The sequence below is a fragment of the Daldinia vernicosa genome (assembly GCF_022497035.1).
Source record: "Daldinia vernicosa strain CBS 139.73 unplaced genomic scaffold F5Y00scaffold_9, whole genome shotgun sequence".
NCBI lineage: Eukaryota > Fungi > Ascomycota > Sordariomycetes > Xylariales > Hypoxylaceae > Daldinia > Daldinia vernicosa.
The window spans coordinates 45201-60461 of record NW_025953925.1 but is presented as its reverse complement, the minus strand read 5'-3'; the positions used below and the strand labels follow the sequence as shown (position 1 = coordinate 60461).

The 15261-nt window shown below is 48.0% G+C and overlaps 2 protein-coding genes across 2 annotated transcripts; one reads left to right on the top strand and one right to left on the bottom strand.

The window, feature by feature from the left end:
- Positions 1–685: 685 nt before the first annotated feature.
- F5Y00DRAFT_259130 (uncharacterized protein) lies at positions 686–1314 on the bottom strand (the record flags this gene model as incomplete). Its single annotated transcript, XM_048010820.1, has 2 exons — positions 686–962; positions 1046–1314. The coding sequence occupies 2 exons, from the start codon at positions 1312–1314 to the stop codon at positions 686–688; spliced, it is 546 nt and encodes a 181-aa protein (XP_047867570.1).
- A 9326-nt stretch (positions 1315–10640) lies between these two features.
- Positions 10641–14698, top strand: F5Y00DRAFT_213959 (Pleckstrin homology domain-containing protein). The gene is made up of 5 exons (XM_048005550.1): positions 10641–11442; positions 11503–12196; positions 12250–12491; positions 12548–13259; positions 13317–14698. The coding sequence occupies exons 1-5, from the start codon at positions 11187–11189 to the stop codon at positions 14548–14550; spliced, it is 3138 nt and encodes a 1045-aa protein (XP_047867569.1). The 5' UTR covers positions 10641–11186; the 3' UTR covers positions 14551–14698.
- Positions 14699–15261: the final 563 nt, after the last annotated feature.

Here is a 15261-nt window from a genome sequence, read left to right as displayed (position 1 = left end):
TTGCTCGTGTTTCCTACCTGACAGCAGCACGTGAATCGGTTGAGATACCGACGTCTCCTAGATCTCCACGGCCCGGATGTTTCACGCACCAACTATTTGTTCCGACGGCACATCGATTGCTCCAAACCTACCTAGCGAACATCCATTTCCGCGCGTGGGTAAGATGGAACGAACCCAGAACGGTATCACAACGAAGATCTTAGGATCGACGGAGGCAGCATCTGCCTATCTATCTACGATAACCAGACAACAGCAAAAAGTCTGGACCCCGGCGGGGGAATAAGCGCAGATAGGAACAACTGTGTGCCGAGCAAGACCCTTCTCGTCGGTATGACTCGCCCGAGCTGACTTATGACAGGAACAGCGCGATAGATACGAGAACGATAAGTCCTCAAAGTGCACGGCGGTGGTAAGTCGATCCTCACCGAAACCATTAGAACATGTCTTTACTAGTCCCTTCCCTTACGTACCTCTCCTCTCCTCTTCTCTCCTCCCGTGTCTTAGTAGTTCACATTCACAGCCCGCAAGGACTTGGCTGAAACCAGGACCGTGATACCAAGATAGCAACAACTGATCTGGGCTCTTTGTCGCGATAGTAAGCCGTCCGAAGTTTGCCATGGCATAGTTGACATACCATGACATAACATCATCGTTAGGAAAGCCGGATCGTAAGTTAGCTAGGTAGCTAGCCAGCGAGCCCAGGATCTACCTGCACCCCGAGATCTCCGCTAGGATAAATGTCTATACTAAACCACACTCGGCGGCCCTGCGCCCACGTGCATCGACCAGCAGGAGCCTGTCGGCCCTTCGTCCGGGAGGAAGTCGAGTTCGGGCTCCACATAAACTCGGCCGAACCGCGAACCCTAGGGCTCGAACCAGCTGACCGTCTCAGAGACGAGGCAATGCCTTGGGAATCCGGGAAGGCGTCGTAGTAATAGGGACCGGGGCGACGGATCGGGTGCCTAGGCAAGTAAGCGGGCGAGTGAGTGTGCTTGTGCTTGCCTAGCTACCTACGCATCCGCGTTGCCGATTATTAAGACATTACGAGTCAGCGGATCTTGCGGGTGCGATTAAGGTGTAGGTATATATCGGGCCAGCGAAGGGTCTGGTCTCGGGAATTGGATCTATGATCTCCGTATTGTACATAAGGGAATATACTTCTGGAGGCGATGCGTCTTCCACGTGGCGGGTAATATGATAAGCTGACTGCAGCGTATCCTTTGAAGACTGAAGTCTATAGCTGGTTGAGGGTTCACCCGATACTAAACCCGCTGGTAAGGATGTTATAGGTGCTAGGATTCGAACGTGAAACATGATTGGCGACGATGGTGTTATGTAGGTTAAGTATGTATGTGTGTACTTGCTTAACCCGGATGTCTCAAGGCCCGCTCGGTAGCGGCGGTAGTAGAAAAGAGCGAAACCCGGACGGAGTAGAGGCTGGACGGGAGCGCCGGCTAAGACTGAGACTAGAAGACTATAAGGCTTCTAGGTCTTACTCATCGTAGCAGCGCCGACGCAAGCTAAGCACTTCTAACTGTACATACGTTGATGCCTATCGACGTTTCGTCATCCTTACGTCCTTACGTTCCTCGCGGTAGTTAGTCATTCAGCTCTCCGTCCAGGGCGGCAGCGCCTCCAGTAAAATCTTTGATGACGCACTGCCCGACGACCAGCCCCTCGACCAACCGCCATCTATCTTCATCCCATCTCATCTCATCCTATTCCACAGCCGCAGGACCCGTCGATGATCTGTTGCCGTTTCCGCACACGGCCACAACTCGACCTATCTACAAATCTATTGTACATGCTTCAATTTCTTTGGCCCCCAACTCGCCAGAGCCACCAACCCACCGTACGTATGTACGTTCGGCTTTGGGGGAAGCTGACAACTAAGCTACCTGCGTAACTAAGGTAGTCAATCCACGCGTGTGCGCACATGGAAATTGTGTACCCGGGTGCGTAGGACTTCTGGTTCGTATTCCTTCAAAACCGCGCATATGTACAGTAGTTATTTGCCGTAGGTAGGTACTTTGCAGGAATCCCCAGAACGCAGCCGGCGGATTGGGCAGGACGGGCCAAGAAGGGTTGGCTCCTCGATGTATTGGATGTATTGTACATAGGTGAGGTGAGGTAGTGGGTGAAATCTCGGCGGGGCATTCACCAACGGGAAGAGAAAGTCTAGAAAAACTAGAGTGGTGCAGGGGAGCGGCGCAGCACGGGCTGGATGGTGGCTCGAGGGATTTTGTTCGCTTTCGCCAAGTGGACGAGTGGGATGCGTGAGTGTACATGCGTCGTAGGTCTCTGGTTGTATCTAACAAGTAGACACATTGTATCGTCTAGGTATGTTCATCTGTACATACATCATACATGCATACGCCTCGTCCCAGCCAAAGGAACGAATCCTTCTGATCTCGGCCAAGGATATCCATGGAGAGAAAAGGTGGCTTGCCTCTTCGGCCGCAGGTAGATAGATAGAAGCCTACTTGTCATACTGTAGTAGAGCATCTAACCCCAACTTTACATCGACGTCGTTATATCGTATGCGTCGGATACTACTCACATTACATACTCGTAATCAAATACCCGGAATACCATGTGGCGGGATATAACAGTAACGATCCGATATATGTTGCAACCAAGCGCCTTTAGGGGGAAGGGGTTATAAGCGAATCTTGATGATGCAAACCAGTCGATAGCATTATATGCATGTCTCACTTCTGTACGAAGTAGCGCTACTGAGCTACGCAGTAACATCTTCTCGTGGGCTGGGGCTTGGAAGGCGAGCAAAAAAGCAACCCACGCGTTGCTACTCAAGTCGGAGTATGCGAGCTGAAGGTTAATGATTTGTAGGTAGCCATGTTTTATCACCCGTGTGGCTTCTACTCGAAACGTATCTTACATAGGCTCTTGGCTATATAGAAAGAGTACCTAATCCATCTATATGCAGAAACGTAGGGCAGGTATATCTAGCAACGCGACTTCATCTTGGCTGTCTATGATAGAGGAGAACGGTAGTTTGATCTACCGATAAGGCAGAATGGAAGAAGCACGGCAGCGAACGACCAAGGTATACAAGGGTCATACACGGGATCGGTTTCGCTTCCGAATGTATGCGCCTTTGCCGCTTAGTGCCGAGTAGGTTATTGCCAGTTCGCCATTGACTTAGCATTTATTAACTCCGTGGCTTCGACATTGGAAGCGTGAACGGGTTAAAGTAGCCAGCTTCTCGGATAGAGGTAGGACCTAGGTAAGCAAGCAAGCAAGCACCCAATCTGTGGGCGGTGACTAGGGTCCCACGATGCGGGAATGCAAGGGCCACACTTGGAGCCGTTCACATACAAACTTATGCATAAAACGAGCGTGGGATGATGCGCCAGCTTGACATCGCAACGCGGAGGGGGTCAATGGAGACTCCTGCGTACCTTGCCGCTGCAACCGTCGTGATAAAGTTCCGAACCCCGACGTCTAGATCTCGCCGTCTCTTCCCAGGATGATAGCCGAACTCTTGGTACTGAGCGGGGGAAAAAGCGGTGGCTTCAGTTTGGCTTCGTATGTACGTAGTAAGATGCTATACGACTGAGATCTCTGTTTTGATTAGCGATTCCCCTACATTATATACATTCTTCAGAAACGACTCTTATCAACCGCGTATCTTCTTTGAGGGGTGGTTGGATAAGAAACTCGGCTTCGTCGTTTGTGTATTTGCCCCTCTAATCTTACCCCTGAAGCTCTTGTCTCGTTTGTTGTGGACATTGCGGAATAGCCACTAGGACGTCCATAGTAAGATGGTACCTATGATCGATCCATTAAACGAAGGAGGCTGCTTCCTGCAGTCGGACATGCTAGCTCCAAATACTTGAGCGTTGAGTTCTCTGGAAGTCTATAAACGCTTATCGACTTACGGGAGCTTCAACCAAACTTGTGGGGAAGGCTAATAACTGAGGTTGCAACGAGCTTACACGCGTGATAGCCGTTATGCAGTACTGTGTAGTTGATCCGTGGTTATTGTGAAGAACGAATTTATGGTAATCTTAGCTTGGAGTATGGCCCCGGATCTCATAAGACCAGGCTTGCCAGGGTGCGGCGTAGTTAATAGTACGGGACTGATACTGCTTTAATGATACTCCGTACTTGTTCACATAAACACGTGAAAGATGTTGGTAACTCAAGTCTCCATCGGAGAGTAAAGACATAGAAAGCACGAATAGAGCTCATGTCTTTTCGACATTGATATGATATGCCATCATAACTTGTAATTGACAGTTTGACCGCTAGGTCGGGGAGTAAACGTGGTCGGACTTAATGCAAGGTAACGCCACGGCGCACCGTCACAACTAGGTACAAGGTATGGATAAAACGGAAATTATCGAAATTTAAAGACAACGTCCCGTTCGATTTCGCGAGAGCAAGTGACGGGACGGGAATGAGCGCAAGCGAGGCGAGATCTTTTCTGTATTCCGGCGAACTAGTCTGTGCACCGCTACCGGATTTATCACAAACTAGGTCCAAGACGTCTGGCATTTCGTAATAGAGTAAACAGATCGTCGCGGGACAGTCCGCTTATTCTTACGCGCTAGATCTCAGTTCGCCAAATCTGACGATGTAAATCGTTCAATCTCGTGGCGTCACGATTTGGTTAAAGTAACTGCCGATAAAACACATATAGCTAGACCGTGTATGCGATAAGTAAATCGGCATATTAAAACAGACGAATTAATGAGCATCGCCTAAACATGTTAGTCTTTTTGTTAACTACAGGGTTTAAGTTTATGGCGTGTATGTGCCGTAGCAATATGGCGTTTGTTTCGTGAAGCGGTAGTATCGGAGCGGGCCTTGTAGTAAAATCTCCACGCCCGGAACCCATGACCGGTAGCTATGTCCTTCTTGATGAGACAAGTGTGACCCGCGTGTGCAGTAGAATAGCCAGATTCGAAGTACACTAGGATACCGGTTTTGTAGACAGTCCCATTGTATTTCGCCATCTTAACCCCTGATCTACTGCACGTTCCTGGACGTTTCAGGAACATCTTCTGGGATTTGATGGTACAGTGGGACAAGATACCCCCCGCCTCATTTCAGCTGGTCCGGTTAGAGACATATCTTCTTCGAACGAGCCACTCGTGATAGGTAGCAAGAAGAATTCGATGATACGATAGTAGTAGCGGAGTTAAAGTAGCATGCTGATAAGACCAACAGCCACTCTCGTATATGATACTAGTGGTGAGCGAGATAAAATGTTAGGATCGTGTTACTGGGGAGGCTATTAAGCATCGTCGTATTCTCAATATGCGAGCGTAACATTCGCATGCCATTCATCCACCAATGCATTAGTCTAGGTTATACTATAGTCACTATTGGACTAAGTAGCTGAATTGACCTGGGTGATACACCAACAACGGATCTACAGCACCAGAGTAGGATTTGTGTGTAGTACTGCTTGTCGAACACTTATTCGGTCATGTAATGTAGCTAACGTAAATGCGCGCGGCTCGCGCCTCTTTAGAGCTTGTTCTCTTTTCCGATGATCCTGCCGTGGCACTGCCGTGTTGCCTTTGGTATAGGGCTTAGCTTTGTTGGTTGTATGCGGTTATTCTTCATCTTCAGTTGGTAGTGCTTGCTGTAAGTGCTTAGCCTAGGAATCAATATTTGATACATAGTAAACGAATCCCTTGGTACTCGTTATCTCATGGGCTGTATAACGAATTGCCTTTCCGGCAGCTGTAAATCATCCTGAGATTCTTGGCCTCCACTCCGATGTGCTTCAGATTCGAAGAGACCAGTGATATAATTCGTACGTGCTACCTTTCAGGATTGTTCTTAAAATAGAGTAGGCGAATCTAAGGAATATTCCATCGCTTGATCCACCACTAGAAAGTTGGAAGACACCCCTATACACTTGCCTATCTGGAAACCTCGTGGTCCTTGCCACGTGGGCGACGTGGTTTGTTGATTTTGGTACCGTCCTTGCAAGATGCGATTTGATATTCGCCTTGCTAGTATGTACATGTTTCATGACAGGTACTCAGGTCCTTCCTCGAGAGGTTGTCAATGTGGGACCTCTCTTTGAGAAGCCATGGAGTCAAAACCCCAAAAAGGCGAGATGTATGCACATGTTGGTTTAACCCTGCCTCGATGTTGCCTTATGACGCTTCTCATATCATAACAAGACTATAGTATTGGCTTTGGAGTGAGAGGAAACCCCTGGGTTATTGAATTATTCTCCGGCACATTGGCAAGTCCGCTTACGAACTGAATATTGTCTATCTGATGATTTCAATATAGCTATTGGCTGGTGGGTACCGTGGTTTCGTGTTGAGGATATCGTATACGCTGGTGTAATGTCGTCCGTAAACGAATCGCTGATGTGAGATTGCCTCAGTAGATGAACTAGCACACGTCCTCCCCACTGTAAGACAAAGGCCATTGCAGCAGAATACATGATAACAGCCTCGCCACGTCGCACCGCGTAATATATTGGTGTACCACCGTCTTGGGCTATATGTACTTTAGGCGGTAGGTCTTGCATGTCATATTTTAGTCATGCTCAACATACCCGTACAGGTTCGAAATCATATTACTGGTGCGCTGCGTCGGCTTATTTGAAAGACTATTTCTTATAAGAACCATATCGGGCTTTGGTGTCGTTGGTGAGATCGGGGAGTCCGCCACGGAACTGATGGCGATAGAGCCTCTCACGAATTGCCGCTTTTGATTATTTAAGACGTACCAGTTCGATCCAAAGGTTTGAATAAACCTATCTCCGCTAATACCTTAAAAAGGATAATATTCTTTTATAAATTAATATTGTGGATTAGACTTAAACCGGAAAGTTTCGATGTTTATTTCCTTGACTCCCTATCACTCCAGCGGCACTACACCGATGCGTAATATTGTTAAACCAGCCACATGTAGTTCATGTCTGTCGCGAAGCTACCAGTCAGATACTAGATAAATTTTAACTGCCGCTATACTGGCGGGTTAGTGGCGTGGAGGATCTCTACGTTATCGGTAGTCGGACGATAGCAAGAGACAGATGCTTGTACCACGTTGGTCCTGGCGCTTAGACGACGTAGGACTTTTGGAGGTCCATAGCATTGGCCAGTTGTGCAACAATGTCTCGGTAACAATGGAGCAGACAAGTCGGGACGTTCCCGTATCTCTACCCGCCTTATTTGGTGAAGAAGTCTTGTCACTTATTGGATTGTCGCAAACCACTTTGAAGGAGGCTGAGAGCGAGTTCTATTAATGTATTGGCGATTTGTCGCAGGTGTGTATAACACTTTGCCTTGCTAATAGCTTTTGCCTTGCGGGCTTGGAATCACAATTGAATTATGTAAATTCGGCCGTAGGATTACATGGCGTCATCCCGGGGATGGCACATAGTAGTGTTTCTGTATAAATGCTCCATCATGGGCGTCCGGTGATTGGATCATGGTTGTATGCAATGCCGTCAAAGCGGGATTCAATGGCTACCTGATAAACTACCCGGATGGGCTAAGTAGGAAGTGCGTACATGATAGACTTGGCTACCACATACCTAATCCGCAGACATTTAGCGAGGTGTTGCATAGAAGTGATAGTGGTACACCAAGATCGAATCGAGAGAGAATAAGAGAGAATCATGAAGTTGACAGAATTTGACGCTTGAGTTACGTTAGAGTTGAATAATAATAATACACCTCTAGTATTAGGTAAGACGGTAGCCTTTTTCATTTTAGTTTATATTTTTTTTTTCTATCTTATGTAATTAAGTGCATTTTGAGTTTGAAAGGTCGCCGTAGCCGTAGCGTAGTGTGATTCTATAAGCGACGTAACCTGGTTGTACGTTAGGTACCTAAACATTTGAGACAGAGATACTTCATGTACAGAATGTATCACACGCATTGCATTATGTACATGTATACATGTATAGGTACCTAGGTACATACTGTACCACCTCACTCCATGCGCATCCGTACATAGGTAAATATCATTTTTGATACAATAGAATTCAATCTTCATCATTAAACCTGTTCCTATCGAACTTACTTATGTGTAACCCATCATCTACCCAATCGCCTGGAAACCGAGTAATAAGTGGTCATCGCCTCAATAGTCGTCATCGTCAATAGAAAATCACAATAACGGGGAAAAGGAGTATTGTTTTATGGAGGCATGGTCTCAGCTCCCTTACCACACGAAATTGCAGTGATTGTGGAGAGGCCATACACAGGCCATACACTATAGTCGAATGTTGACCTCCTGATATCGCTTTGACTCTTTATTCCTTTTTTATCTTGTTACGGATCAAACTAAGCTGAGACTACATATTTACCATCATTAATCATAACGCCGCGGCGAGCCAGCGATCCACGTGTAAAATACTCCTAGCGTTAGCTCAGGTCAAGTTTGACGACTAAACTCCATAATCGCTTCGAGATCTGTCGATTCTAGCGCCTCTAGAGCATGCGCTGGAACTTTTCTACGAGCGGCTGAAAAGATATTCATCACATTACACATTAGAGGCTTGCAGCGGGAATGCAGCCGAAAGTTTAACTGACCCAACTAGGATTGATCATCGGCTTTCTCATCTCCTTTTAGGTCGTAGCTTGAAGGCGGCTCATTGACGGCTGTTTTTCGTGTAGGATGAGGTATGAAATAATACTAAAACTACCTATATAACCTAATGTCATATTCTATCCACTTACAACTATATATTAGTTCTGTAAGTGGTATCACTCAGAGCTATACGGCGATTATGAGCACACTATGAGAAAGCTGTGATCGACGACGAGTATGTGCATACGATTATTGCTTACACTAGTACAAAATTCCAAGTCCAAAATCCATACACTACCTACTCCTACGCAATGGTGCCTGGCTTTTCGTACCCATGGACGTGGACTGCAATATGGTTGGAGACAAGGATCCTTTTCCCTGTCAACAAGGATTAAGAAAATTCCTATTCCATGTCACAATGGTACGCACAGACTACATAGGACCCCTTGATAATGGTTCGTTGCCCACTTGGACTCTCGGGCCTTCGCAACCATATTCCAGCGCTTCTCTTACATACATGGCCGGTCCACATAACGGGGTTGACACCACTGGTTCGAATGATGTGAGAAGTGATCACTGCGTCTAACGTTTTTGCTTTAATTCTCCTATGTACATACCTAGGACACGATGGGAAGAGGGGATGACCCGATAGCCGGAATGTGGCTTGATATTTACATAGACCGGTTCCAACGGTTGGTTTAGGACTAAAGATATGGGATTTCGGATTTCACTTTTTATGTTAGGTATTACTGTAGGTAGTGTCCACTCGCTCCTTCAATATTTGACTACAAAATATAAAATACATACTCCAAATACTTTACATGCGGTTAGGTGCCTTAGCTATGTAGATTAGGTTTGTTCCTACATACAAAGGTTTGGTGTAACAGGTATGTATGTACATGTCAACTACTTGCGGAGTACACATCCAAGTCCACTTTCCCCGTCTCGATAGGACCCTGCCTAGGTACCCAACGTCTAGGGTAAGCGCAAGGTACTCCTTCCCTGGATGAGGATCTTGAGAGCGCGGTACGTAGCGCAGTACGTATTGTAGTGTATGTATGTATTATCGTACCGTAGTATTGTAATAATAAACGAGATAATAATGATCATAATCATACCTACTATTACTTCTTACTTAACTACTTCACCTACATACATATGTACCATGTGTGCTTTGGTCCCTTGCGGCCCCCATCTCTTTTCCCTTTTTTTCACTGCCGCAATTCTTCTTACTTTTCTAAACTGGTGAACCCTTCTCCGTTATGGCCTCGTCGTTCTTTTTCCCCTCCGGAGTTGTCAATACTCAATATTGAACGCGATTCATCGCCGTCACATTAGCCTGGCAGCTGCCAGAAATTACATTTAAACCTAAGTGGTAGCAGACTACCGGTTCTGCGTTGCGAGTCAAGGGTCTACCTTGTTTCAAACTCGGCCTGGGGTTAGAGGGGGAGGAAAAGCAATTTGAAGGGAACAATAGCAAGCTGCAAGAAGGATTCCCCTTTTCTCTTCTGACGACAAGTCCCCTAAAAAAAATTAAAAAAATAATATCTTGCATCTAGTATTAGCAACATACACTACATCTCTTTCGTCAGTTTACAGGGAGGGCTGGCAGCGTATTGATTGGGTTGATTGGTGTTTCCGGCTATCGAAAATTGGACCATTAACTCATATCTTATTGGTATCTCATATCCCGGCAAGATTTGGAGAGCATATCTTTCGTCCACTAGGTCTAGGTTAGGGAGATCTTAGAACGTCCTCGACCATTTCCCCTACTCTATCTCTATAGGACTTGTTACCTATCCAAGCAACTAATTCTCAACCATTACCCTACGGACTGCGATACACGATCCACGAACCGTTACGGATAGAATTCGATTAACAATTTTGAATCCGTTACAAGCTATACCCAACTTAGCAAGCTATCTAATTATTCAGTTCCGGAAGCTCGCTTTTTAACACACACATGTGCCGTCGCCATCGCCCAACAGCCTTCTATTTTTCCCGTCGCGGGCATAAGCTTACCCCCAACTTGAAACAGTCCTTCACCAGACGATCGTCACAGCCACCGAGACATTGGTCGGTCCAACTAAATATTGTCAGCACTTGGACGTAACCACTCCGAATCAAAGCCTGCTCTTAGTCATTAATTATCCTGTCTATAACCTACCCACCTAAGATCCAAGTGATCCTACGTCGCTCATGTTCAGTCGATCATCGTCAAAAACACACGGACATTCCAGCGGCACCAGCTCTAAGGCTCATAGGTTCCGCGATAGTCAGAAATCCAATTTGTTCGAGTTTGGTCTTTTGAGGCCTGGATCCGAGTCGCGCTCTCTGCGTTCTCTTCGGAGAAAGGAAAAGGAAGAAGACTGGGATAGTTCGCAGAGCGTTCCGTCCTACCCTGAGAAGAGTAAGTTCTGCTTCTGACTGGAGCTGTGCTTGGGATTTTCCCCGCCTTGTGGCTCGTCGAACGGAGACTGCGTCTCGCCATTGCGCAATCGCGACTGATTGTGTGTGAACAATTACTAGATCATTCTATTACCGCGGCTTCGCTTCGTCCGTTGCCGCAACAACAGCGAGCACCATCGCATCGCTCTGCACCTTCCGTAAGCTCTTCAACATCTAGAGATACCATACGTCAAAATACCATGTCGGGCGCATTAAGTTCAGAAAGGAGTCGTACGCGGAGGGAGAGGACCTTCGTCGGGAGTGAATGTGCCGTCTGCGAAGAGCCGTTGGAGCACACGCTTCGCGGCGAGAGGATCCTACAATTCTCATGTTCGCATGTTTCGCACGAGGCTTGCTTCTATGAGTTCATACGTGAATTCGAGTCGCAATATTGCCCCTCATGCAATGCGCCTCTACACTTAGACACGAGTCGAGGAGGTAATGTCCTTGATATAGGTCAGTTGTTAATATGATAGTTTAAGTTGGGTTCATACTGACTCTTGTCTCCTGGTACAGAGAAAATAACTAGCATGGTACGATCCGTGTCAGCCGATAACAGGTCGTTGACAGCGCCAGCCCAAAGGGACCCCCAGAGAGAACCCTGGGAAACCCAAGGTGCCCGTCCGCCTAGTGGCGAGTCTAATGTGAGAAGTATAGCCCCTAGCAACAGCGGCCAAAGTATCCCTCGAGGTAGTGTCCGAGACAGCCGGGAGCCGCCACCTTCGGAGCGTTATATGAACAACCATAAGCATGATCGCAGTAACAGCGAGGTGACCGGCATCACCGCGTCGACGGGTTATCCCGAGACGGCGCAAAGCGGTCCGCCGCGCCGTCACGACTACGACCTCCAAGCTATGGAGACAACACCAGGTAGCCCGAGACCTATGTCGCGCAATCCGATCCCATCGCCTTCTGTTGTCGTTCGATCCGAGTTTCCCACCATAACGCGTTCAAGGCAGCAACAGACCTTGACGTGTCTTATTACGGTAGAAGTTGCCGATAACAAATGGAAGCCTGATCCGGAAGACCTTGGTATCGTGAACCCAGCGCCAACAGTGCGCGCGGAGGATACTTTTACGCAAAGACCACCGTCGCCCGCGAGGAGTTCGCAGCCGCGCTTCTATCCGTATGAAGCGCCTGAGGTGCTAGAGGAAATGACTGAGAACTTACGGAATCGGGTCGACAACTGGCACGGTCTTGACTTTAATAGGTATGTGACTGCGATGCCGTGTCTTTCTGTCGCAAATTATTAACCTGCTGTAGGTTTGGAAAGCTTCGACTTTATGGCACTTTGCGCGTCGGCAAGGACAAAGTTTCTTGGCAGGAGTTGGAATGTTACCTCTTCGCCGAAATGCTCATTTGCGTCAAAGAAAAGAAAAACCTCCCACCTGCGCAACAACAACAATGGGACGAAAATGGCTTGCCTAGGAAAGCAACACGATGTACCCTGAAAGGTTCTATCCTTATCAAGAAGCATCTTAATGAAGTCACTGAAACCGGTATGAGTGAGTGGCCTATCTGCAAAACTAGAAGATCTAGCTAATTAATTCTTAACTTACAGTTGATGAGAACGTACTAACTCTCAGTCTTTCTGTTGCGGAACTCCCGCAGTTCCATCTGCGCTTTGAGAACCGAAACCAGTTGAAGCTATGGCAGCAGGCTCTTCTCGATCTCAATGCCGTTGAGCGATCCCCAGTCAGAAGCCCAACCTATGAACGTGCCGAGGCATCAGAAAACGAAGAAGATGAATGGGGCAGAGGAGGTCGGCCACAACGGGTTTCGTCGGTGGCTTCTTCTTATGGCGGACCCAAGTCCATCACTACGGCTGCTACCGAGTACACTAGCGTCGCGAGGAGCCCCCTGGTTTCGTCATTCCACGTGCCTATCGACGTTGTTGTCGTAGTACCCATCTCCTCGTCGATGCAGGGTGTAAAGATAAACTTAGTTAGGGACGCTCTGAAGTTCATGGTCAGTAATCTTGGCGAGAGGGATCGCATGGGCCTCGTTACGTTCGGTTCAGGAGGAGGCGGTGTGCCTATCGTAGGGATGACTACGAAGGCATGGCATGGATGGAACAATATTCTCAGTTCGATCAAACCCGTGGGGCAGAAGAGCCACCGCGCGGACGTTGTAGAAGGCGCAAACGTTGCTATGGATTTACTCATGCAACGAAAGTACAACAACCCGATCGCGACGATCATGCTCATCAGCGACGCTTCGACATCTGATGCCGACAGCGTCGACTTTGTCGTCTCCCGAGCGGAAGCTGCCAAGTAAGACAAACCCCGTTACTAAATCAAGCTAAGCTAAGCGATGCTAACAATACTCAGGATTACGATTCATTCATTTGGTCTCGGTATGACTCACAAGCCAGATACTATGATCGAGCTATCTACGCGGACGAAGGCTTCGTATACTTACGTGAAGGACTGGATGATGCTACGCGAGTGTCTAGCCGGCTGCCTAGGATCGCTGCAGTCTCTATCTCACCAGAACGTAAAGCTGAAGCTGAAACTGCCAGAAGGCTCGCCGGCCAGGTTTCACAAGATTAGCGGAGCGTTACAGATCACTAAGCGTGCTACGGGTCGTGACGCGGAGGCTTCGCTGGGTGATCTCAGGTTCGGAGACAAGAGGGACATCTTGGTGCACTTGGTCATCCTTCCCGACAACACATCCCAGGAGCAATTACCTCAAGATCCGTGGGAGACAATTGTCTCTGGTTTGGAAGCATTAGGCGGACCCGTGGAACACGACGACCAGAGGACGATCTCAGTAGAGGAATTACCGCTCATCCAGGCGGATCTAGTCTGGGGCGATATTCTGAGAGATGGCACAATGATGCATCTCCCAAGACCGTCGTTGCTTGCTATTACAATGTTACCAGCACCAGGGAATTCCAAGAAGGCGTCCTGGCAAAACAACCCGCCGATTCCGCCTCATCCACATATTGTCCAGCGGCGGATGGAACTTCTCACATCTGACATGCTCACTCGAGCGTTAACATTGGTTTCACGGGGCCAACACGATCGCGCGCAGACGCTTCTTAACGAAACTCGTTCGATCTTGAAGGGATTGGGTAAAGGCGGACTTCCGCCTGTACCCGTGCCGTCGGGGGCCAACAGCAAATCAAACCCGTCTACCCCTCAACCCGGATCGGACGCCTCTCCAATCTCGGCCACACCAGATCGCAAGCGTACCCCGTCGCCCGCTGCTTCGGCCCATTCAGGTGCCAACGGATTCCCGTCATCGATTCATCGGAGCCGGTCGAACGATGGTTTGACACTGGGTAACGCGAACGGCATCGATGTCAGCACAGTCGCCGCACTCGATTCCGAACTCGAGGCCAGCCTAGAATGGATTAACCACCCTGCCGTGTTTGGGCGCGACAGCCGCAAGGCCGTCCTACAAGCCATCGGGGTTATTAGTAGCCAGCGCGCGTTCACGTTCCGAACGCCAATCGAGAGCCTGTGGGCTGGTCGTGTCAATGGTATTAAGAAGCTGACAGATAAGAGCCGCGAATGGAGGGAAGAAGCCGGCGGCGAGGGAATTATCGAAGAGCCATGATAGCATTTTACATTTTCACATCTATCTCCATCTGATATATATCCTCGGAGCTTTGACGCCCATATAGACGAACGACCTCTACGGGACCATGTTTTGAACGAATATTTTTTTATTTATTCTCGAGCCTGCCATCGGTTTAGGCTATGCTTTGCTCCTCGCTTTTCATTTTGTCACTGCTCTACCACCTCGAACCTCTGGCTTATTTTGCAGCCAAGCTTCTGATGATCTAAGATACCATTTCGGAGTTTTCTTATTACGCAACCCACGCGAGCACCTGTCTATCTATCAATATACTATGTTATGTACGCCTACACCGCATCGTTTGAATTCGTTACATATCGCGAGGAAAATCCCTAGATGGAGGGAGTATTTTTGCTGTTTTACGGTGGCTATCGATATTGGAAATGCGTTGGTGTCAAAAGGGAAAGGCGGAAGGGAGGGAGGGGTGGGGGGCAAAGGGTTGGTTGTCGCTCGATACTCACCGCCGATGAGGACCATCCCATCGGCGACGTTACTTTTAGTATTGCTTGAGCGGGAGGGGAGATTGGTGTCTTTTCGAAGCAAAGCGCTGTACAGTAACGATTTTTTACGGACTGGTATAAAAGAAATGCTAGCCGGGGAGGATTCCGGATGCGAAATCAAGTTTTGATTGTTTTGCTATTATGCAATATTTGATTCTGGGAGCGTTTACAGTGACTTGTTAAGTGCTTG